The sequence below is a fragment of the Lissotriton helveticus genome, chromosome 6 (assembly GCF_964261635.1).
Source record: "Lissotriton helveticus chromosome 6, aLisHel1.1, whole genome shotgun sequence".
Classification (NCBI taxonomy): Eukaryota; Metazoa; Chordata; class Amphibia; order Caudata; family Salamandridae; genus Lissotriton; species Lissotriton helveticus.
In genome coordinates, this window is record NC_136067.1 from 1,165,049,635 (window position 1) to 1,165,075,870 (window position 26,236).

The 26,236-nt window shown below is 46.7% G+C and overlaps 1 protein-coding gene across 14 annotated transcripts in view; it reads left to right on the plus strand.

Annotated features, from left to right (window-relative positions):
- The window catches only part of AFDN (afadin, adherens junction formation factor), a 1,642,835-nt gene that overhangs the window by 91,268 nt on the left and 1,525,331 nt on the right, over positions 1-26,236 (plus strand). For all 14 annotated transcript variants that reach the window (XM_078648844.1, XM_078648846.1, XM_078648851.1 and 11 more), the window contains exon 2: positions 17,188-17,383. In XM_078648844.1, the coding sequence (XP_078504970.1) occupies positions 17,188-17,383 (196 nt within the window). The remainder of the gene's footprint in view (positions 1-17,187; positions 17,384-26,236) is intronic.

Below are 26,236 nucleotides of genomic sequence, written 5' to 3' on the forward strand. Positions count from 1 at the left end.
CTTAGTTGGCCTGGTTCCCTGCTAATCAGGGCCCCAGGCTATCTGCTCTCTCTGTAAAATGGATTCCATGTACCCTAGGTACATACCACAATTGGAAATGGACTCCTTGTTAGCCCCTGTACCATGCACTATAGGTGCCCAGGGCATAGGTGCCACCAAGGCCTACCAGGGACTGCAGCATATCTTTTACCACCCCTGGCTGGTTCTTAAATTGACACAACTGGCTGATCACTCAGCTGGGGTAAGGTGGTGTAATCACCCCTTGCTTAGATATAGTATACCTATATCTAAACCTATATCTGGACACATATAAACCTGTGAGCCACTCCTATGGAAGGCCTTATCAATCCTGGAGGCAGAGTGCGTGGTTTAATGTGAGATGGAGCTCTAGCATGAGCTGAGCCTATCTGCAGCCGTCGGGAACAAATCCCTAAGCTGTTTCAAGATAATGCCATACCATATACCCTTAAGTGCATTATAATCCTCGCGCTTATAGAGCAACTTTGGTTTGGCTTTATCAAAACATGTCGTGTAAGGTGTCATACGATTTGGAATACTATCCCCTCGCCAGTTCTGGCGACGGGGATAGCATTCCACCCCTCTAGAGGGGTAAGACATGTTACTTTACTTAAATGCGGTTAATTTCTAAAAGGACCTTGGATCCACAAAATGGATGCCTCTGCCACAGACACGAGTCTGACCCCCTGAAGCTGACCGAAACTCAGCCAGAGGGGCCTGGACAAAGGGTTTCCTGTCGCAGGGAGGTGTTACACCCCCCCCAGACAGGAGATAGTGGATTGTAGCAGGGAGGTTTGAAAGAAACCAGACACTGCATGGGGAGCACAAGGCTGCCCCTTGCATAATCCGGCCAAACCGGTTCTGGGGCACTCCAGCCCTCGTGCCAGGGCGGCCTGGATCAAAGGAAGGGGGTGTATCCACCCACTTCCTGGGTCCCACCCATAGGAGGGGACGTAGCAGGTAATCCAGCCCCCAAAATTAGTATAAGACTGGGAGCAGTGCCAAAGCACTTCAGATTATCCTGATGAAACATAAGAAACAAAACTCTGGACCCTTCGACATCCTACTCAACGTAGAAGACTGAAGAATCTCCCTTGTGGTCAAGGAGTGACCACCCTGTGCAAACAGGCACCATCCAGCCCTCGACGTCTGCTTTGTTGCAGTTCCCGCCGGAACTCGAGCGACAGAGATCGACGAGATCAAGCTTGCCTGCCTTCTAACAGCCCGATCCACAGTCCCTGCAGAGCTGAGACCCGTGGAGGCGACCGGAAGCGTGGGGCACGCCATCTTGAAAAGACCACGAGACGCTGACCGTGCAGCCCACGAGTGACCCTCGAAGCTGTACACCGGGGTTTGAGAAGCCCCAACCCTGAGCCACTCTTGCACCGAAGTTCAGCCCTCCACACTCGACGAGTGCTGCGTGGGGCCCTTCTGCTTCCTTTGGCTCAACGCGTTGGCCCGGTCACTTGCCAGCCGGCCTGTGGCCCCTGTGCCGACGAAACTTGAAAAACGACTTGCGATTCTGGTTGCTCCAGATTTGCACCAGCTCCCCTGAAAAGGAGCCCCCACTCCGACCCTCCTGGTCCGAGTGAGAAGCAATCTTCCGGTTCCGCGTGGATTGCTTTTACCAAGTGTTGTTTGCTCCAATCTTGAAGCCGACAGCGCCGACGGCGAGAGCCTGCGTGGGACAGATCGTGACCTGCTCCTGGACTTCGTAGATGCCCCAGAGCCCACGTGACAGCGGAGAGAAGCTCCTCGACAACCACCTGATTGCGCCCGACATTGCCTGGTTCCGTCCTGGTTCCACCCTGGTCACTGCTGAGTGACCCAGACTCTGTCCCCTCTGCTTTCAGGTACTTTTCGACTTCGATCCACTCTTGGATCCCACCGGACACTTCTCCTTCACAGCGCCTGCAGCCTCTTCAGCTCCAAGCACCAAGAATCAGCGTGACGAAACCCAACACTACTTCGACCCTGTGCACCCGCTTCCTGTGGGTGAGGTAACATTGCAACGCCAGTGTTCCCACACTGGTACACACCTCTAGGGTCTGTGTCTTAAGTTTTGTCCCTCTAGGTTCAGCGGAAGTGTCCTTGAACTCTATTTGTGTAACTTTTACGCACCATTGACTAACATTGGTGCATGCGTGTGCTTTCAGCGCTGCACCCGAATCCCGCGGGCTTTTCCCGACTTCAGCATTGCTTGTCCCGACTGCTCCCAACGATGCCCTAGGCCTAACCACTGTTCGATTGGTATCTCTTATACCACTTGTTTAGTATATGGTCTGAGTGGCCCCTCGCCCTCATCCATATTTGTGCAACTTTGTATGTTATACTGTGCTTTTAATTTAACGCTTGTGCCCCTTTATTCATAAAGGGTACTGGGGATTATTGTGAGTAATAAATACATATATTTTTATAATATATACTTGTGTGGTGTCCTTTCATTTGATATTACAGGATTGTGATTGGTAAAACAGCTCGCTTAACACGACCTCTTGAGTTAAGCCTTTAAGGCTGCTTAGTCTATGCTACCCGTAAGATAGCTTGTCTAATAAGGTTGACTTACAACCAGACACCATAAGGGATTGTTTGGTCTGATAACAGGTGGTTCCAGAATTGGAAACATCACCTATCAGGCCAACTTCTCACAGGGACCACCTGAGAGTCGGTATGGCTCTGCCTTTAGCGTTCAGTGAGAAGCACTGCAACCTCTCCAGGGAAGGCTCTGTGTGTGTGTGTGGAGCCACAGAGAGAAAAGGGCACATCAGGGGGGCAGACAGCTCAAGACCCCACTCATATTAACCCACCAGCTCCCAGTCAGACCTCCGTGCCCTGCCGCCGCATGGGGTTGGTCCTGAGGTACGCCCCCTGCCGTCATCGGAAGACGAGCATCTCTCCGGGAGATGCTATCTATGCTTGGAGCCTGTAGAGAGCGAGCTGTCGACGATAAGAAGCACTGAGGGCAGCAAACGGGCAGGATCACTGCCAAGGACACTGTAAAGTCTTTGCCCCCACCCCGCCCCACTGGTATCTGATCCCACACGTTCCACTGAGCTACCTGCACAGTACTGGCAGGGTGGCTCAGCGCTGTTCAGCACCTGGGTCTGGGTGGTGACCATACTGCCAGGCCGGTCTTTAAAGACAGTACTGGCGGGTTGGTGCAGTGCTGTTCGGCACCTGGGTCTGGGTGGTGACCATACTGCAAGGCTAGTCTTTAAAGACAGTACTGGCAGGGTGGTGCAGTGCTGTGCGGCACGCCCGGGTCTGGGTGGTGACCATGCTGCAAGGCCGGTCTTTAAAGAAACTGTTCACGCGCTGAAGCTGGATTCGTCCTGGCTCTCCATGGGGGCGGGCATTCCTCGTGGTGTACCCCACACAAACCTGCCACTCCTCTAAAAGAAGCATTTGCAAGGCAATAGGTCTCGCAGTTGCGGGAGTTTAAGCTATTGGCATTTATAAATACCAATGCCCTTTACTTATGTTTTAAAAACAAAAATAACAGTGGTTACTGCTTGTCAGTAAAATGTGCTAAATATGGCATTTGCTGCATATTTCCACCACGTTCAAAGAGAGGTGTTGTGTGTTAATTACAGAATTTATTGTTGTTTCTGCTCCTTTTTTTAAATACTAAATTAAATATATAATGTGCAGCCCCTTTAGAGAATAAATTGTAAAGCGCTCTGATATCCTTCGGGATCAAGTTCGCGCTATATAAAACTTATATAAATAAAAGAAAAAACACATTGAGGAAGTGAGCCTGGGGCAGGGCAATGTGGCGGTGTTCGAAGAGATCAGACAAGCACATTTGACCCCTTTCTCTTCATAACGGTAATTTGCTCACCCCTCTCTCTGTCACTCTCCCTTCTCCCCCTTGTCTCTCTCATCTCCTCGCGTCTCTCTCTGCCTCTCTCCCCTCTAGTTCTAGTATCCCTTTCCACCTCTTGCTTCCACTCTTCAACTCTTTCCTTCTTGCATGTAGCCCTTTACCTCGTTCCTTCACTCTTTCTTGCCTTCTCTTTGCCTCTCTGGATTTATCTATCACAACCCCTTCCTAAACCCTCTTTGTATAACCTCACAATCGACATGCCCTCCTTTTTCGCTCCATTGCCATCTCTCTTTCCACTCCTTTCACACATTACTGTACCAACCCTTTCTCAAGGGCCCCCTCTTTCTCTCTGGTCCTCTCACCCCCCTCACACTCACTATTTCTATGTCTCCCTCTCTCACTCACTCCTCTACAATATATTCATCTCTCTCACTACACTCACTCCCACTATTTATATATCTCCCTCTCTCACTCACTCCTTCACAAAATCTACATCTCTCTCACTATGCTCAAACCCACTATTTCTATGTCTTCCTCTCTCACTCACCCCTCTCCATCTCTTTCACTCCGCTCACACCCAATATTTCTGTCTCCCTCTCTCTCGCCCCTCCACAATATCTCCACTTCTTTCACTCCGCACACACCCACTCTTTCTATGTCTCCCTCTCTCACGTATTCCTCCACCATATCTCGATCTTTCACTCTGCTCACACCCGCTCTTTCTGTGTTGCTCTCTCTCACTCATTCTTCTACCATATCTCCATCTTTTTCCCTCCACTCATGCCCACTTTCTATGTCCCTCACTCTTTTACTCGCCCCTAGACCATATCTCGAGCTCTTTCACTCCGCTCACACCCACTCATTCTGTCTCCCTCTCTCTCATTCACTCCTCCACCATAGCTCCATCTCTTTCACTCTGCTCATACCCACTCTTTCTGTCTCCTATGTCTCCCTCTCTCACTCACTCTTCCACCATATCTCCATCTTCACTCCCATCCACTCTTTCTGTCTCTCTCACTTACTTCTCCACAATATCTCCATCTCTTTCACTGAGCTTTGTATGTCGTCTCCAGTTCTTTCCTAGTTTAGTATGATGAATTAGTTTTAATCGCTGACAGAGGCTGAGGCATGTATATTGCTATAGGGCACAGGGACGGGCCATAGGTTCAACTGCCTAAGGGAGCTCGAAGTTCTTCAATACAAGACACAAGGCTGCTATTAGTCAGTATTTTCATGCTAGAAACCTTCTTTTGCACTATTTCTGAAACCCCTTTTTCCCTCACCCTAAAAGGTGGTCACCTTTACCATGCCCCACACACAATCTCACAACCTCTCACCCTTCCCTCTCCAACGATTGATGACTGCTACCACTGGTCCTGTGAGATTTACCTCTCCATCAGATGCCAGCTAAGGTATCCTATTGTCTCTGACTCTCCACAGGTACTGTTGTCAGAGAGGTAATTTAGACATGCAGCCCCTTTACAAGTATGATTCCTCTCCTTGAAGCTATGGGGCATTCTTCACTAGCAGACTTGAAGTCCAACATGGTGTAAGGAGCATGGTTGCCCTTAGAGTGTCCTGAGTTTGCCAGTCGCAAGGAAGCTGCTTCAAGAAATAAAGGTGTTACCACATGCAAGTTAGAATCCAAGCACAGACTGCATTGTAACAATTTAAAACCCCTAAGAAGTGCTTCTACCATGAAGTTGAGCCAGAGCGAACAATTTCAGGGGGTTCAAAAGCATTTTATCAGTAGGCTTGATCTTACCGAGCATCAGCCAGCTCCACTCATAAACGGAAGGCGTCTTGTCCTATCTGTTTGTACCAGAAATCATGCAGATAGTTTAAGGTAGAACACTTAGTGGTTGGAGGCATGGTACAGCCAACTGGAAACAAAACAAGTTTTCTAAAAAAGCATTCCAAAACCGGAGGCTGCAAAATTTAGCAAAGCAACGACAAACATCACAGCCTACAATGGAACAAGGACTCAGGACTGGAAAAGTCTTCTCATTAATAGTAGCTGGAGCAGAAATTGCTCTAACAAGCAGCTACGGGTGCTGCAACAGTGTTTGCCACATACATCTAATCCACACTACAGAATTCCACATCATGCCACAAAATTCTACAGCACACCACATAATTAAACTCCACCACATACCATTACACAACACAAAATACCATTACACATAATTACACTCAATAACACACAATCCCACTATACACAATTCCAGTAAACTGAATACCACATAATTACTACCCACAGCATTCTACCATGCCACATCATTTCACTACACAAATACACTCCACGCCACACAGTTTCACGCCACACAATTCCACAACTAACAATTCCAATCCAACCCACATAATTCCACTACACACCACATGCATACACTCCATAACACATGGCTAAAAAACATTGCCATTTATAATGCCATTAGCTCTAACTCAAATAAATCCAAGACCTATTGCATTTTCCATTGCTTGTTTGCAATGTCAGGATTTGCACATCTACCGAGGCTCCTCCAATAGAAACATTGCTATAGTGTTGTGATTCTTTTTCCCGGTTTGTAACTCTCACAACATCATAGAGGTGGAATTTACTTGATGGGTGCTGTAAACCCAAAAATGAGTGCCATGAACCACATAATTAAAAAAAAATTGTTGTCTATTGTATGAAAAACAAAAGAAAAACAAAACGAAAAAACAATGTCATTTACAATGTCAATAGCTCAAAATAATGTTAGGGCGAGACATTGCATTATAAATGCTTGTTTATTAGTTCACCCTCTTCAAATGCATTTAGTCTTCCTGTCACCGATGGATGCTTATTTATAGCCGGGGAGTTCAGGGATCACCTCTTGTAGGTGTGGCTACTTATCTGTTACAGATAAATGACTGCTGGGGCCTCTGGGAAATGAGGCTTCTAGGTTTGGAATGCTCGGGACACACACTGTGCCTCAGTTCAAAGCATTCCTCGCCGCTGATTTTTTTTTTTTTTTTTTTTTTCCTGATGAGGTCTGGCACCAATTGTTCGTTATTGCATAGGATAGTTGACTATTTAACCCAGAAAAGCTCACTGCCTCAAGGGTTGTTTGGAAAGTGTCCAGCAGTCACTCATCAATTTTAAACTATGTTGGCTCAGGTCGCTCATCGTTGGATATCAAGGAATGATTTGGCGGTGCAGAGACCTCAATTGTCTTGACACAAAAAGTAGATCTATCGTCGCAGTTCATTAGTGGTGAAGGAAAGCATGGCTTTCTTCATAACCGACACTGTGTAACAACGCTGTTTCAGCGCCTCATATTAAGTCATTTCTTAACACTTGCAAGTTTTTAGGTCGAGCTGACGTTAGCATTCATGCGAAGCATGAATGCTGTCAGGTCGACAACTAATGCTATCCGTATTTGGGAGAGTGGACACCAAAGTGTCACGAGCTTTCCCAGTGTCGGATTTCACCGCGGGAGCGAGCGCGCTTGCGCAGACCGCAGGGCTTGCATGCAAACACGGCGCGCACACAGGCAGGCCCCATCCCCTGCACGCACAGGCACACGCGCGCACACACACACACACACACACACGCAGACAGGCACAATACACGCAGGCACATACAAGCGTGCGCACCCCCCCTCTCCCCTGTTACAAACCCGCACACACACACTCCCAACCCCGCTCACTGGGCACAAGCAGGGCTTCCATCACGGGGGGGGCGGGCACCGTCAATGTGCCCCGACGCCCCCCCTCACCGGCTCCTCTCGTCCTGTCCCTCCGTGTCAGACCAGACTCCGCAGCCCGCTCCGTTGTTTCTCCGCCCCTTCAGTGCGTGTCACGCCTCTCCTTTCTCCCGGCCGGAAATCCCTTTTGCGTGTCAGGCCTCGTTTTCGAAACTGAACTGTCCCGCAGCAGTGTATATAATATCGGCAGTCGTTCTGCGCACTTGGTATTGCGGTCCTCGGCATTTGCAACTTTACACCCTATTATGTGTCTGTTATGGTCGCTCATTATATGTGTATGTGTTACACATATTGTAAAAAGGTTCCTATATACATGTACGCGGCATTTGGGCAGGCCGTATTTCTGGGTTGCACGCTTAAGACAAAAACATTTTGATGAACAGAGAGATGGTAAACTTATTAGTGAAAACGGGTGTGCACTTGGACAACCCCTTGTTGAACTCACTGTATGTATTTACTGCCCTCCTTCCAAGTTGCACACATTGAGAAGTGTTAAAAAAGAGATTACTATGGAGGAAGTCACATGTGCGATGGCAAACTCAACAACTCGTCCCAGGAGAAGAAAACATCATGACAGATAGTTTTTCGGATCGGACTTTGTAGGAATATTCACGCAGCAACACATGCTTTTTATTGACACATAGTCATACGGGTTGAATTCTATGTCTTAGGAAGTCAGCATCATAAATTGGTTTTAATCGACGTGTTTGTTAACATCAGCGGGTGGGCGAGGTATTTGAATATTTTAGAGGTACCTGGGCAGGGCGATGTAACGGGAAGTGGGTCAACGTAAATGTCAGTTACTGGTTATTATTAGATCTGGGTCAATTAGGCATCTATAGTAGTGCTTGGAGACTTGGAGTAGTGATGGTTGGGAGATTATGAGACTACGCGATAGGATTGGCCATTGTTGAAGGGGTGGAGTCACGTTATATAAATTGAAAGGGAAACAGCAGGAAGGAGTTGATATTCTGTACTGAAAGGAATACTTGGAGAAGGAGATTATGCTCCAACATGAAGAAGGTTTGGGGATGCTTTTGCAGTTCTGTAGATGGGTACGGGTGAATGTTAAGTAGCTTTTCTATCTAGGAGATGGGGAAACCTAATTGTGGGGTTTAAATATGGGTAGGGACATCGAATACGTGAGAGGAATGGGGTTTGGGATAGGCTGCTTTGGGTACATTTTTATGCGCGTTGTGGCGCATTTAGAGGGAAAACGTTTATTATTGCCACAAAAACCGAGACAGGAATTGTTTAATGCATGGTAGTTTTTGATGCATAGAGGTCTGAACACGTAAACTAATGTCAAATATCTTAAATTTGTAGGGAACCGCTAAAGAAGGGCAATAAAGAGGCCGAAATGCATTGGGTAAAGAAATGAACTACTGAGGATGTTTTTTGCATTCGTCATGTGTTAGAAAAAGTCCCGGATCGGCGTATCTGCACACTAGAAACAGTTGAATGCACACTAGAAACAGTTGAATGCACAAGGGCCCCACATGTGACAGGATGAAAAATGATGAGCCATATAAACTTTTGGATTACATGGAATACATTTGTGGAAAAGCGGAGAAAGTTGTAGTTGTGGTAACTAATGATGGAACAAGCTGTGCATCTGGTGGTGGAGTGCAATTTCTCCCCAGCTCATGTTGTCAAAGCATGTGAATGGCATATTGTCAGAGATTGGTCGTGATGGTCTATGGAGTGCCCCAGACCAGACCAGGCTGGCGTTACTCACAAAGCACTCATCAAGACCACATATTGACAACATAGAGACAATTTTTTTCCCACACATCCAAGCCATGATCCGTTAACAGATGCCTTTGTTACAGTTAAAGACTCCTTTAAGCCGAAGGCCTTTCTGGACTAAATAGAGCCTCCCCTTGCCCTGCGACTGTTCTTGTAATTCTAGTATGGAACCAAGTCTCTCCAGACATTTACTGCTAAGTGGGAGTACACATCATGGGTTAATGAGTTAAAGTGCCCATCATATGGGGACCAAAAAGAAACTATTGAGCACATTATGTTATTCTGTCCAACCTATTTGAATTCCAGGAGGTGTTGGATATTCCCGCTCAGTTGAAATGCAGGAGTAAGGGAACATAAGATAGCAATCAGGATTCTGAGACACATTATAAGCAGATTGATAGTTTTTGCTCTCTCTCGTTATCTGATGTGTATGTGGAAAGCAAGGCACAAGATCAGTACTTTCCAGGAAAACCTGAAAAGCGGTAATCTGTTTGCATGTATACTAACAGATGGAGAATAAGATGCGCAATACTTATTTGTAGAATATAGGAACCTTTTTACAGTATTTATATATCTTAACCTTTATTGCCTGATCATTCTTTTTATTGTGTATAACCTATTTATAGTTCCATGCCCAGTTTTAGGAATAGCTGGCCACACAATCAAGGAAACAGTTCAGAATGTCACATACCGGCTCTTTTATTTATTTTTTCATTTATTTTTTGATGTTTTGCTCAAAGCATCCATTTTGCTGGTGCCCACCTAAAAGCAAAGAGTTATGGGCTCTTCTAAGATTCACATTATTGTACTTTTAAATGATATGCCTTAAAATGGTTTTATTGTTGTCTTTTATCTTCTGTGCTTTTATGGCTTATGGCCAAAATAAAGTTACTGATTGATTGATTGAAAACAAGGAGTTACAGTGTCTAACTCTGATTATTTAAACTCTTCACGCTTCAGATTCCTCAAACATTTTTTACAAAAATAATAATTCTAAAATGTAGTTAACCTAAATCTTGGCCTTACAAAAACACAGTGTACAGAAATATTTAATTCATTAATCCAGCCAGGCTTACTTTCCAACAGTTTTTCGGCTGTTCTAACTTGAGCCCTGGCAGGGCTGGGTGTTGCTAGGGACCAAAGGTGTAGATCTGTTTTTGCAGGGAGATATTATTTAAGGACAATGCTTTTGTAGTTTGGCTACGTCTGTACCAAATATACTTCTACAGTCTATGATTTTACAAACATGTTACTACTCAATTTCTGTCTCTTCAGTGGGGGCAGAAAAATGACCGTACATACCACCCCTCGTGGGAGATTTAGTGCCTCATAACACCCCGTGTTTGAGGGTCCATCACCTGCAGATTTGTTGGGCCAGGGAAGGAGACCCTTCTCCCTATTCTCTGCCATCAACTGGGTGTTCATGCAAATGGGAAAGTATATGCAAAGCAGCAGGGCTCATGTCATTTAAATCAGTGCATTAATGAACTACTGTTTTTAGGTCTTGACTTACTGTCTGGTCGACTATTGTTTTTCCAAAACATTTGTGTGAGATATTGATAATTGAAGGTTTTTTCATCATCGAGCTTCATTGATTGGTCTTTTAAATTGCCTTTAATATTTTGCTTCCACCAACCACAGCATACATCATTTGACAGTGGGTCAGCCTACTTAACCCATTGGCTCCTCCCACTTTGAGTGACTGCACATTTTTCACCTCCCTCGCAGCCCCCCCTCCACGCCACTGTTTATATTTAACTATGGCGGGCCGTGCACTGCCCTTCCCCTGCTATCATCTCCCACAGCATGCCGCTGTTTATTGTTTACGGCGGCTAGTAGTGCTGTTAATGGGACAGTCCCATCAGTTTATGGCACTGTGTGAAAGCTTGCACGGTGCTTTGATAAATCACGTAAATACAAAACATGTTGCATTACAAATGCTATAGGTGTCACATTTGCAAAAGGTAAAAGTATTGGCATTGTAAATGACAAAGCTATTAATTTGGCTATTTTCAAAACCAACACATAAATAAAAAAAATGTCATTTACAATACCAATAGCTCAAACTTTCCTAATGCGAGACCTATTGCATTGTAAATGCTTGTTTATATAGTGCTGCTCCGGACTGGCTGTCGTAATTGTTGACCCCTTTTAGTGTTTTGTCTACTTGCATACTCTGCATAAGGCAGCTGCATGTAAAGATAACATAGACATACATTTGCAGCAGTTCCCAAAGGCTTCTGCATCTGGTTTTTGTCCTCCTCTCTTATGTCTTTCAAGGTAAGGCTATAATTACATTCCACACGACCTGGTGGTCATCGTACACTTTAGAGGTCAGTTCATGGCAAAATGTCCATCCTTTGTCTAAGTTAAGGGTTATGCACACAAGATTGAAAGAAGCCAACAGTAAAAATACAGTGCATAGGCTCGTTATTAACTTTGCTATAACTATGGGGTTTTAGGTTTTCTAAATTTCACAGTCATTTTCAACCTGAGATGAGGTGGGAAGGAATTTCAAAAGGATAATGTGAGGTTAAGTGATCTGCCGCCGAACTTCTTCATGTGGAGGGTACGGATTGCAAGTAGGTTCTGGTTCATGGATCTAAGCCTCTGGTGCGTTGCTATGGGACACAAATATATTAGGTCAGATAGGTGGGTACCCTTCCACATAAGTCTTTGCAGTTTGACTTTTCTCTTAAAAGGAACCAGTGGAGATTCTTTAGGGCTGGGGTTATGTGATTGCAGCGGTTCAAACCAAAAAGAATATAGGTTGCGTGGTTTTGAACCCTTTAAAGTTTGCCGGTGGCTTTGTTAGACAGGTTGATGTACAGGCTGTTGCAGTAGTCCAAATGGGAGATCACAACTGCTAGGATGAAAGATTTTTTTGAGGTGAGGTAATAAGAGGGAAGAAGCTGGACCCAACAACCGCATTAGTCTGGGAGACAAAGGAGAGGTGACCGTGGAAGATAGCGCCATGGTTTTCAAGATTTAGCTTGTGTGGAAGAGCCAAGGAACTCGGGCCCTATTTTGTGGATCTTGGGTTTTGTCTCTGTACGGGCAAAGCCAGGTTTCCTGCATCCAAAGATGCATGAGGGAGGCCGTTGAAGAGGTTGGCTTGGTTGTCTGAGTTACCATGAAGCTTAAGGTGAAGTTGAATATCATCCACATACTTGTGATGGCCAATTGCATACGCTTCCATTATCCTGGTCCCAACCCCCAGATTGTTTATGTTCACGCTGGTCCACATTCCCAGATGTATTTTCCACAAAGCAGCACAAATCACACATTTATTCGACTTGTACACACTGGTGAAAACCCTTTCATTGTGTTTGCATATTTCATTTCTGTCAGCATATTTAGTCACGTGACAATGCTGTTATTTCATTTTTACAAGGGCTCTGCTTTTTGCTCCTGCAGATCATCTCTTCAACCTTTACTTGGTTTATTGTTTACATTGGAGCATGTGCAAAGTTATATCTTCAAACACAGGCTCACTTTCTTCCACTCTGAGTCGAGTTTCTTTCTGTCAGTGTGAAACACTCCTTCCAAGTCCTTTACGAAGTATATTCTGACTCTGTTTTTGATGTTATACTGTTAGATCGTGTTTTTGAATTATTTTACTTTACATAAAGCCCCTTGCCTGTCCTGTTCACATTAAAATGCTTTGCTGCCTAAGTGTCCCTTCTCAGCCTTTGATCTGTGCACTACTGTATCAAATCGTTCTCAGTTGACCCCTGAGTGATCATTGTAGTCACATTTTTAAAGCATAGATTTACACTTTTTATCATATGCTATTATTTTTCAAATTTACATTTTGCTGAAACTTGTTCAACGGACGCATGTCTTTGCTGTGGTCTTGCAAGGAATATTTTTATGTGCACGTAATTTGTAACATCTATTGTTTTCTGGAAGGGAAATCTCTGTGCCAGTTCTATTCTGCTGATTTAAGAATACACCGTGTAATGTAATATTTTTATTCATATGCTGCCCACTAGTGAAGTTTCTGCCAGCTGTTGCATCAAACCCATGAGGGAATTATTAGTAAGGTTTGTATCTTTGGTCATCCAAAGTACATTATTTTTGCTAAACTGTGTGCTGGTGTTACGATTATTAGGTATACACCCCTTTACTATGGCTTCTACCCTTCCTATATTTATAAACTAATCAGGAAGGACTGACATTTATAATCTCAGGTAAAGTGTAGAGGAAGATTTTTCTGCCATCGAATTCTATATGGTTAGAAAGAAATTTAATAGCCAAGATGTAGGGCATGAAATAATTTCAGAATGTTTGGCAGTAACTGGGATTGAGCCTAGTTTGTTCATCCTTCACTTTAATGCAGTGTCTGTCGTATATGTGGTTAATGAATCTGAACTAAAGTTTGTGGTTTTCCTTCTGTTATTCATATCAGCTCTGTGATTTTGAAATCTAGAATACGACTTTTGATATTGTGACGAGTTGATGGTCTACATTTACAAAACTAAAAAAAAAACAAAAAAAAAAAACACTATACCAGCTCCATAATATCTGCACAACCTGCTACGCTTTCACTAGTTAGAAATTAATTTAGATCTTTTGCTCACTTGTATGAATGATTGCTGTTGTTACCAGAATGTCCTTGACATATCCTACAGAAATGTACCCCTTTTCTGCATGTCTGACTGTATGTGAAACCCTTTATCTTGACTTTGATTTTGGCATGGCCCTCTCTAATCTAGCATGAACGCAGAAGCCTGAACCTTTCTCTGACTTTGAATTCCAGGACATGTCCTGTGACCGGCAGCGATGCAACAAGTGTGTCCTCTAACAACACATCCCAAGTCATCCCAGACTGTCCTGCACCATGGCTTCTCCTGAAGGTTTAGTCCTACTAACTGGTTTCGCACTGCCGCCCCCACAAGAAATTTCAAAGAGTTGATATAGCTGCCACAGCAGGGGATGATCCAAGCCTGGAGGCTGCATCTGCCTGAAGGACAACCCTCATGTGAACCAAGCCCGGAAGCTCTAATTACCCAGAGAGGCACAGCCCCAATGTGAACCTGGCCTAGAGGCCACTACTGCACAATGAGTACCTGTCAGATCCGTGGCTGGAATGCCATATCTGCCTGGATGGGTGCCTGTCAAGCAATCCTGCAGTGCTAATTCCTCACTGAGACTCAAGTCACCAGTGAAACTGCTGCTTTGGGCCTATGTTGGCATCGAGTCAGCTCAAGGCGCTCCCACCAGCTGTGACAATGTGAGCAGTTAACAGGGTCTCACACGAGAGAATAGAGCAGATGCACAGACTGCTTTCTGCAGCAGGAACAGTGCCTATTTCCTAAACGATCCCTTTTAATTTGGCTTGAACTCTTGCACTGAACTGCGTGGAGTGAGTGGAGACCTACTGAACTGCATCCGTCACTTGTCTGTGCCTATGACTAAAATCAAAGTGCTACAGACACTATACCAGCTCCATAAACAAGGAGAGGACACCATACTAGGTATTATAGTTGCAATAGTGGTCCTGCTTCTTAGCACTGCTTAAATGTCATATTACGTTTTAGTGTGGTACTAAAGTGTGGTTTCTTTTTATTAAGATGAGCACTAGCTGTTGCCCCCTCACTTACTCCCCAAGACACCTTGGACTGCTTCCGCTCTCTACCTTGATAGTCCAGTGTAGAAAGGGTTGTTTTTGGACCAGTTTGCAGAGCCATAGTAAGACTAGTCCCAGGACATAAGTGGCAAACCAACTCTACAACCAAGGTTGGAACCCAGGAAGCCCCGTCTGCTCCGTACTCCTCTCCCCCACCGAATGAGTTCTAAAAAATGATGATGAGAGGGAAGGTAAAGTGAAACCTGTAAGGATGAAAAGGGCTGTCGTTTTTAGGTCGAGCATTCAAGACCTTGTATATACTTTAGTATATACTTATATGTGTATGTACTTTGTGGACTCTGGAGATTAACCCTAGGACTTGTCTGCTTCCGCTTAGGGACTTTTTTCTGTTCAACTGTCTCTATTTAACTGACTTGATAGAAAACTACCAACAGAGGTCAGTAAAATACCAGATTCATTTTAGCATTCTCTAGATACCAGTACATAGAAATTGTCTTCCACGAGCACTCGTAGACAATAATATTTTTCAAATCTTGTATTTTTAGTAGTAATACCACTGAAGGCCCTGATTTTATATTAAAAACAGAGGTTTGGACTATACCATTTCCCGCTGAAAGGCAATATTTCTCTCCATGTGTTCCCATGCTTGGCGTGTCCCGCAGTTTGGTGCTTGCTTTCTCTCCATGTTAAAGAACAGTAGATGTTTCAGCACTCAGGCTAATGTGCTGCATAGCTAAATACATATAAGGTCCTAAAGGCAAGACCAATTGCATTGCAAATGCTTGTTGACCTTGGCCCTACCTGGCAAAAACAGGCCTAAACAGGGAAGATTCCTTTTATCTCACTATCCTGAACACGGAAAGACACGACAGGAAGGATACGCTTCACCTCATTTGCGTTGGACGGGGGACAAAGAGTAAAGTTGCTCGGTCAGTGTTTGTCACAGATGGCAGGAGGGGCAAGAAGAAGGCCAAATCACATGGAATGAATGTAAAGTATTTGACAGTATTTGGATTGTGCGTCAGAGTGAAATGAAGGACATGCGAGTGACCGCATCTGCATACAAACTCCAGGAGCAAAAACAGCAACAGTCCAATTTCAAGGCAAATTCGATTTTAAACTAAACTGTTTACATGTAGTTGGGCTGCAGCTTCTTTGCTGTGTCTTGAAGTCATTTTCAAACTACATCACCCACTTACCACAAAAGCTGTCTTTCACTTCTAGCTTTGCTGCAGATCTATAACAATGCATTGTTTTAATGCTCACTGTTGAACTGCCAAATCTAACAACTACCCTTAACTGTATGCACCCTTATCCTGGTTTAATTAGCGTGTGCCATTTTTCAATTTGAATTGTGCTATTTCAGTTCTGTAGGTTAAAATGTAACCATATTCATAACTGAGTTTTAAAAACTTCCATATCTGATTCACAACCTTATATATAAAAGGTAATTACGGAGTGGTACTTGCGTTCAGTAAGCTGAATGCACAGGTACTTTGTCAAATATGCTTTTCCTTTTTTTTTTTTTTGACCCATTGATTTTACAGAAGCAGTACTTTGTGGACAAGGCAGAACACTTGTACGGCTTCAGTTGCTACTTCTGTTCCAGTCAATCCCACTTTGCCTTCAACCCACCCATTTCTGAAAGATATTTATTTGAGGGGAGTGAAAAAGCTGCACCTGCTCAAATTAAAATATTTCTTATACAAATGCACCAATGCACTGCAATGGGTTTCATTGTATTTTCATAACCGTAAGGAGGTTAAGGTTTATGGAGTCAATGGTGCCGGCAAGGCCAGGTCACAAAAGAAGCTTCAGAGATTAGAAAGCGTCAGTGTTGTGGATGGTGTTAGAGACCACAATCAGAAACCTGTAACGTGCTCGAATTATGACAGAGAGCCAGACAGTCCTCTGTTGGTTAGTGCAGGCGTAGGTTGCGTTGAACAAGTTTATGATTTTGTCGTGGAGAAAAATGCATGTTGAGGGCTCCTCATGTAATTGTGAAGTTAATTTAATGCCACTCCATTGTAAACTTTAAGCGTTTGGCAGATCCAATTTCGCCATTAAATTTAAAATAAAGTTTAAAATGCCCCCCCAGCGCAATGTGATTTTAATGTTAACATAGATGCAGATGCGTGTCATCAGAAACCCAAGAGCAGCGTGGCATTTAAAATGGTATTCTTTGATATTAGGACAGCTGGGTCTCAGAAAGCCTCGGTGTCTAGCAATCTCACAGAGCTTATCGTCTTGTATCTATGCTTTGTTCTTTGTAGGAGCTGGAGTTCCATGGAGTGATGCGGTTTTACTTCCAGGACAAAGCTGCCGGGAATTTTGCAACAAAGTGTATTCGTGTCTCAAGCACAGCCACAACACAAGATGTGATAGAAACACTTGCAGAGAAATTCCGTCCCGACATGCGCATGCTGTCTTCCCCACGGTATACTCTTTATGAAGTGCATGTCAGTGGAGGTAAGTGCAGTCTTTCTGTGCCACAACTTTTAAACCATCATTGTGTCAAAGTTATTCTCTATATATTTTTTGGGTGAGTTTTATATAGCGTGATATCGACCTGAAGGTATCTGAGCACTTTTCATGAGCACCAGTTGCGTTACAGATGGACACATTCATCTTTTAGGTCGAGCCTAGGCAGCGCATGCGCTGCTCTGCGAGGCATGCTGTATTCAGGTATGGACTTGAAGCTCCGCCCATATTTTTTATTGGATTGTGTCATTGTCCTTTGTAAACTGTGGCTTTTCATGGGTCAATAGGCTTAATAGTCCCTCCTTAGTACCGCCTTGTCTCATCTTTTAACCTCCCATAAGGACTTGCCCTCTTACATGTGTTACTCGGCTTTAATTACATCCTCCAAGCACTATTTCTTTAAATGGTTTTCACCTGCCTGCTGTTGCAGGTGAGACACGCTCTCTCCTAACACTATTTTTATAGCACGGAACACCACAATGGTAGCTGCACCTTTGGTTTATTTACGGCGCAGAATGTGGCCGCATGTGTTTTCTTCTGTTTTCTCTTTGAAATATTTTGTTTACAAGCACCCCATGCCACTCTTTCACATTAAAGGATGCCACGCCCCTTTCTTTAGAAATGCCACGTCTAAAGAGAGGTCAGCAGCCGCTATTACAGTGGAACTGCAGCATGCAGCGCTTTTACAAAAAAAAATTGTTTGTCAACTTAATAAACAAATGCCTTTTTAGTTCGAGCCCAGAGTGCATGCGCTAATTGTTCGACTTTTAGTAAGGGGGTTTTGAAAGTGCTACCCACAAGCTTTTCCTGGCCTCAAGCTTGCGTGCACGCGGGCAGCCGCCATCTGCCTTTCTTATCTCTTCCTCCGTATCGCTGGCCATTACTTTAACTTTCGCGGCCGCGTCTCTTTCACGGCCTTGCAGCCATTGCTTGTTTAAATAGAGGCTGGGGTGCCCAACTATGAAGCAGCAGCCACTTTAGCTGTGTAGCAGAGCCAAGGTGTTGGGAGATGCCTTTTGAGGTGATGTCTTATGCTTGGTGGGGGCAGTGTGTTCTCGGATTGTAAGTATGTTATTTCCATTTATTTTCATTTGTAGTGCTGCGGTAGTCGCCGTTCTGCCCAGTTAGCAAGCAGCGCTAGAGAACACATTTACATGAACTCCGCACCGTTCAGAGCTAAGTTTCAGATACCAGCTCTCTCAGACGTGGGTGGCCACAGCTGGCCACACATCCATCTCTCACAGCCAGCTGTGAAGTGGGCGGACACATGTAAAGACTCCGTCATTAGGAGGAAATCTGGGCAACCCTGCAGCGCTCGGCCAAATCTGCAAAGCCTACCTTCCTAGGCGCTACACTTAGAACGGAAATCAGCCTTCATGTTTCACAGCCTCAACCTCCTCCCCCCTCCCCCTCCCGTTCCCGCCCCACATGCCCTGTGTGTAGCGCAGATATCAATCCTCTTTCATCGAAAATCTATTGCTCCCCCCGCTGTACTGCTTATTCATTATTCCTGGAAGCGCACAGTCCCATGATGTGTTTAAATTCCTTCGCCCTGCCAGGACGCATTTCAAAAAAGTAAACATTAAAGTTAGTCTGATAGTTTTCCAGTTTCCTGTACACGATAACTTCGAAATTCGAAGTGCATAAGAGCACGGAATACTTCTAAACAAGCCAGTTTCTAATTGTCCTAGTACAGACGAGTTGGATGTCTCTAGATACCGAAATGACGCAGCTGGTCAACTACATTAAGGTATTACAGTTGACTTGGGACACCATAATACCCACTGCCTGACCCAGCAACCAAGGTGAAAGGGCGGCCACACAACATAATTAAAGCTGCAGTTCAAACAATGAACACAAGATTGGTCTTCTGAGCCCTTTTTGTAAAGTAAACATTGATCAGCGTGAAGGGAACTATCATAGCTATTTTATTTTATTTTATTTTTTGCATTCTATGAGGGATTACAGGAAGTATAGAATCTTTTTGCATTTTTCTACCCGTTCACAATTTTTTTTTTTTCTTTTGGTTTCCGATTTTCATTAGGCTGATTGTGATATATTTTTGCAGCAGATTACTAACTGCTTTTTGGTGTATTTAATGGTGTACTACAGATCAACATTTTAGTCTTCATGCCTGTATCCATACTATCTCTTTATCTGACAACACAAGACAACAAGGATGTATGCGGTTTATGGGAAGTGTGATGGTATGACTTTGTATTATTTTTTTTTGTTTGTTTGAATATGTTTATTGCAATTTAGTCATCATACAACATCACACATATGCAATCACAAAGAACCCACCGAGCTGTAGTGCAAATTATACATCATAGATCAACGTGGTCAACATTATACATAGAAGAGCCTAGAAATAAGGATCATAATATAGGCAGCATAAATGAAACAGCATGGTCTGTTCGGTAAAGGCTGGCTAATACGTAAAAGAACAAGAACCAATAATTGCAGCACTCGATGATGGAGAAAGTCAAATCTGTGTCCTGATGGCACCGCAGACTCGTTCATTGTAAGTGCAAAAGATGTTGTAGTAGCAACGTTAAGGAAAGTGGTCTTATCAATTGCGCAACATATTTCCAAAGCTGCATTTCAAGGTAATCAAATATAAAGAACAATCCAACAAACATGATAAACAAAAGAGTGGGTGGTGTCTAATAATAAGTATGTGCGTGTGGCTATTGGCCGTGGGGTAGGTGTCAAACAGGTCCAAATCGACCCTCGTTAGTTAGGGGGGTTTAAAGCACCGAAGGAGTCGCGTGTGTGCCAATGGGAGGGGGGGGGGGGGTCAGCAGTCACACAATGCCGGCCTGTAGGCATATATGGTGATAGGACGCTAAGGCGATGTCCCAGTCTAGCGCTATTGGGAACTTGCGGAGCCCCGCCGTTTCCTCTCTATGGAGAGCTACACTCTCTGCCCGTGCCCAGTTATCTAATGAGCTACGCCAGTGTGTTGGTTGGGGGGGGGGACATTATGTTTCCAGCGCTTAGTAATTAGCCGTTTCGCTGTGATCAGCCCCAGATCCCAGAACCTCGCCTGGACTTTCATCTGTTTCGTCCTTTTAAACAAGCCTAGTAGGCAAGCCTCCCACGTAACCGGCAAGCTGCCCCCCGTTGCCTTCGCCAGTGTCTGTGCCACCGCAGTCCAGTAGGTGTGTAGCGTAGGACATGTCCAAAGAATATGTAGGAACTGCGCGTCTACAAGACCACATCTGGGGCACTCTGATGTGGTAAGCCCAAAGTATTGATTAATCTTATCAGGGGACAGGTACGCCTGGTGCACGATGTAATAGTGGATAATCTTGAAGCGCGCATTGCGTGGTATATTTCGCATCCCAGCCAGAATTTGTGCCCACTCCCTGTCAGTCCAATCTCGGCCCCTGTCTGCTGCCCATTTATCTTGCAGGCGCTGAGGGGAGAATTGTGTATGTGTATGTAAAGCTTGGGCGAGCCAGTGCACTATGTGAGAGCCATTACCCATCACATGTAAATACTGAATGAGTAGGTGCGTCGGCGGCTCATCCGCAAGTGGTCCCCAGGCCTGTGTCAGTGTACGTAAGAGTTTCGCATGGGTCAGGAATTGTCCGGTTGGTAGTCCTGTGCTGTCTGCTAGTGTCGCGAAGGGGAGTAGCGCACCGTCCTCAAATCGCCCAGTCCCTCCAAACCGACTGTCTCCCAGTTGTCCAATACGGGGGATGCGAGCGCACCTCCCTCCCAAGGCGTGCCTAGGAGTGGTAGATTGGGCGCATACGGTTCCATTGTCGCTGTAAGTTTTAAGCTTCTTGTGTAGCATTTGCGCGCCACCGCGAGATGCAGGTGGTCCGGAGAGCGGAGCTTGGACAAGGGGTGAAATAGCGCATGTATCTGCGGGACCGTCATTACTGCGTCCTCCGAGGCGGTATCTCCCAAGTTCCTCCCACTCAACCAGTAGGCCACCCATTGTAATTGCGCAGCTAGGTAGTACAGTTCGTGGTTAGGGACCGACAGCCCGCCACTTTCCGTTGCAGCATATAGAGTTTTCAGCGCGACTCTGGGCCGCCCCTCGTTCCAGATCAGTCGCCTGGTCAGAGTTTCCAGCTCACGGAAGACGCGGGCAGGAACATATACCGGCAAATTCGCATAGAAGTACAGTAGCCTGGGTAGGGCGATCGCCTTCGCCAGCGCGATGCGGCTGGGTACATTCAATGGAAGCGAGTTCCAGAATGAGACTTGCGCTGTAAGAGACGATATGGTCCTCGTAAGATTACCATCCAGTATGTTGATGGGTTCACGATAAATTCGTATGCCTAGGTACCTAAAGGTTGTCTGATACCAAAGGAGCCGTTCACCCATTACCGTTATCTCACACTCGGGAGTGTCCGCAGTGAAAGAATAGACACCAGATTTAGCCCAGTTAACCCGGAGTCCAGACATATCACCGAAGGTGCTGAATATGTCAGTGAGCGCACTCGGAAATCAGGCCAGGTCTTTAACATAGATGAGCAGATCATCCGCATATAGGGACACTGCGCGCACCCCATCCGCCAAGGGGATGCCCCAGGTCTCGCCTGACGAGGGTAGTCGCGCCGCTAATGGTTCCATCATGAGTGCAAATATCAAGGGGGAGAGGGGGCACCCCTGCCTGGTGCCCCTACAAACCCGTAGCGGGGCAGAGAAAAGCTTTCCTGTTCGCACTGGCACCACAGGAACAGAATAAAGGAGTTCCACCATGCGAAGGTAGGCTGCACCTAGACCAAATTTTTCTAACACAAGCGCAAGATAGGGCTATTCCACCGCATCAAACGCTTTCTCGAGATCAAGCACTACGCATCCCGAGCGGGGCCATCGGGCCACAGCCAGATTTTGTACCCTAAACAGCCTCCTGATATTGTAAGAGGTGCTGCGGGTGAGGACAAACCCATTTTGGTCAGCATGGACTAAGGCAGGGACCAGTGGCGCTCTGTGCCAGCGCAGCTGCTAGAATTTTGTAGTCCGTATTAAGGAGGGCAAGTGGTCTATAGGACCCCATGCTCAGTGCATCCCTGTTGGGCTTCAAAAGTGAGATCACATTCGCTTCATTTAATGACAAGGGGAGGGCAGCATCGTGTATCGCAGCCGCATACACCCGCAAGAGTTCCGGGATGAGAATGGTAGAATATGCCTTATAAAACTCCGCCGGAAGACCATCGGGCCTGGGGACTTTCCGTTGGAGAGAGAGAAGATGACAGCACGGAGCTCCTCCGCCGAAAGCGGCACGCCGAGCTCCTCACACTGTGTATTGGTGAGTGTCGGTACAGGCATGTCTGAGAGGTATTCCATTATATCATCACTAGTGGTGTGCAAGCGGGAGCGGTATAGGCTGCCATAGTGGCCCGTAAAGGCTTCATGTATAGCTTTCTGAGTGTGAACCACAACACCATGTGTGGTGCGAATCGATAATAATGGCGGCGTCTGGGTGTCTTTCCTAATCCGCCAAGTCAATAACTTACCAGGCTTATCCCCAGCGTGATGTGTACGAGCCGAGTGTGCAGCGTAATTTAAGTTCTTCAACCTGTCCAGGAGTTTCGCATGTTCCCCCCGTTTTTCCACCAATCTCGCCTCATCCCCCTCTACCGCTTCGCGTTCATCTGCCAGTAGGTCATCTTCTACCGCGTCAATTCTCTATCCACCTGACGTCTCAGCCCCGCCTGTGCACCCAGGCAATGGCCCCGCACGACTACCTTAAATGCATCCCACTCAACCTGTGGGGTGGATGCAGTATCAGTGTTTTCCTCAAAATAACGCAGTGTACAAGTCGAAAGCAATTCTCGGAAGGGGGCATCCAATAAGACATCCGGTTGGAGTCTCCATGTGGGGATCGGGGGGTGTGGGCGTTCCCAGGCAAAGTCAAGAGTGTGTGGGTTGTGATCGGAGTGGGTGCGGCCCAAGTAACAGGAGTCAGTGACGAGGGGCAGTAGGTCACTAGTCAGCATAAACCTGTCAAGTCTGACGTGCAGTGCTTGGGCTCCCGAGTAATACGAGTAAATCTTCGTGTTGGGGTTGCGACTACGCCAGGCGTCGATAAGATCCCAATGCATCGCCCAATCAGCAAACGCTCTTGACGTACCATGCAGCGCCGCATGTGGCAGAGGGGACGACGACCTGTCTAGTGTGGCATCAAGTATACAATTATAGTCACCTCCTAGTAAAAGAGGCACACCCGGCCACGCCGCTAGCGCCGTCGATAAGCGTGCGAGGAATCGTCCTTGGTCAACATTGGGGGCATAAATAGAGGCTATGACTATGTCCTGTCCATCCAGCCGTCCCTGAATTAACACAAATCTGCCTTCAACGTCTATGTTGCTGCGCGTGAGTGCAAAGGGGACCCCCGGGCGAATCCATATTAGAGCCCCACGTGCGTACGCTGAAAAACCTGTGGCATGTAATTGTCCCCTCCACCTACGGCGTAGAGAATGTACCTGTGTCTGTCAAGTGTGTTTCTTGTAACAGTGCTACTTGCACGTGATGTCGCTTGAGATAGGAGTACACCTGGTATCGGCGTGAGGGGGTATGCATCCCCCTAACATTCCAGGTGCAAAACTTAGTGGCAGACATGTCTGTAATCCTTCCCCACCTCCCAGTTACCCCCCCCCCCCCTCCGCCCACAACCCCTCGACCAGCAGCGCAACATATTAGAGCAGCATAAAATGCTTTGTGGTCAGACCATACCATCCCACCTCCCCGCCAGCACATACCGTAAGTAAGAAAAAGGAGCACCAGACCCATAACTATGGAAAACAAAAGTACAATGCCAAAAGGTCGACTGCAGAACATGCCGTCGTCCAAACGCTCTAACTGTTCTTCAGTTCAAGGGGGGTTCACTGTGCGTTCACGTTGAGTATGCAAAGGGTTCATGTAGGTAGGGTGTGGGTATACTCCCCCCACCACAGGCAGGAAGTGTCTTATAGTCCTTCGCCAGCAAGAGTTCCCGGTGGCCGGGGCAGATCGTTCAAGGAGGCCGAGGGACAAGCGACCAGCAACTACTCCGAGCGAGGCACATGCAAGCACTTACCAAAGTCAGGACTCACCCTCGGTAGAACTGGTGGCAGCAGGACACCAGTAGAAGGCCCGATAGCCAGTCTCACAATAAGTGGGTTAGTCTCTCGCCAAGGTGCCCGCAAGTCGCCGTCAGCAGCTCCCATGGCCAACTGCAGTGTGCATGCACAGAGAGCACGGGTGGGTATGTCCATTGTCCGCCACTAGCGGTCAGTGACCCTGGGTCATATTCAGTGGAGCAAATCAGCCGTCTGTGGCGTAACCTCCGGAAGGTCAATTGACACTTGGGAATCTGGCAGCCCATATACGTATTCGTCGTCGCTCCCTTGACCCCCAGGACTTGACTCTGGAGCAGGGATTTCCGCCAACAAGCCACTGATCTCCGCCACCCTACGGATAGCTTCCTGTTGTTCTTCATGGCGGTGTTAAGGTGTAGGGCCCACAGTTGCTTCCTGACGCACTGAGCTGGTCGTTGAGGGCCTACTGCGCCTACGTCGTCGAGCACCCCCGCCGCGGCGTGTCCTCGGGGGCATTCCCCCAGGTTCCGGGTCAATCCCCGAGTCGAGCCAAGTCTCCGCAGCCTCCGGGGTGTTGAAAAAATGTGTCTTATTCTGGGCCACGACCCGCAAACGTGCAGGGAATAGAAGTGAATATTTGAGTGCCAGTCGGCGGAGTCGTTGTTTCACGGCCAGAAAGGAGTGACGTTGCCGCTGCACTTGTATGGTGTAATCCGGAAAGAACATGATGGTTGCATTATCAATCCTGACCTCTGGTAGTTTGCGAACCTCACAGAGGATGTAATCACTATCACGGTAGTTCAACACGCTAAGAAGCATGGGTCTCGAATTAGAACCCTCAGGGGGAAGTCGGGTGGGCGCGCGGTGAGCGCTCCACCACAAAGTGTTGTGAGAGGGTACCTTCCGGTAGAATGTCTCTGAGCCAACGCTCCACGTGTTCCGGCGCCTCTCTCGGTTCCCATCTCTCCGGCAGGCCCGCAATGCGGATGTTGTTCCGTCTCGCTCTCCCTACCGCATCCTCCGCGCGATCTTCCAAAAACTCCACTCTGTTAAGGAGGTTTTGAACATGTTTGTCCATCTGGGTGATCTTGGGGGACAGCTCTGTCACTGTAGTCTCCAACGTAGTCGTTCGCTCAGAAAGTTTTTTGTGGTCAGCACGGAGATGCGTCATATCTATGGCCACGCTATCAATTTTAGTCTCTAATGAGGTACGGGTTAGCTGCATTGACTCCTCCAGTCTTTCCATAGCGGCCAACATCGTGTCCAGCTTAGAGGTTGTGTGGTCCGCATCAGTCTGCTTCGCCATCTTCCCCTTCACCTGCGTGCTCCCCGTCACAGCCCTCGTTTTAGGTCCCACAGACATGGGAGGCTTTGAAGTATCCAGCTACAGGTGTGTTCCAGGGGAATCTCCCTATGTCGCCTTCAAGCTGTGGCTCTCCGGCAGGACTCCGCAGGGACCGCCCCGGGAGCTCAGAGTCGCAGGGCCCCACCAAACGCCGCTGGTGCTCCCGGCGTGGGGGCAGGCAACTCGAGTGGGAGCGGCAAGTACAGAGCAGCGTTGCCGGCCTCAAGCGAAAGGAGAAGCTAAGGATGTAGCCAGCTTGCAAGGAAAAAGACCCATGCAAAATTGAAGCGCTTCATGAAATGTAGTCCTAGCAGGGTGGTTGTGCCTGTAAGGTGCATGCCCCTGCGCCGTTACCAGGAGTGCCTGTGGCGTAGCAACGAGGGCCGACAATGTGTGGCACCCAGGCCCGCTCGTCGCACCCCTACCATGAGGGGAGCAGTCCGCAGGGGGGGC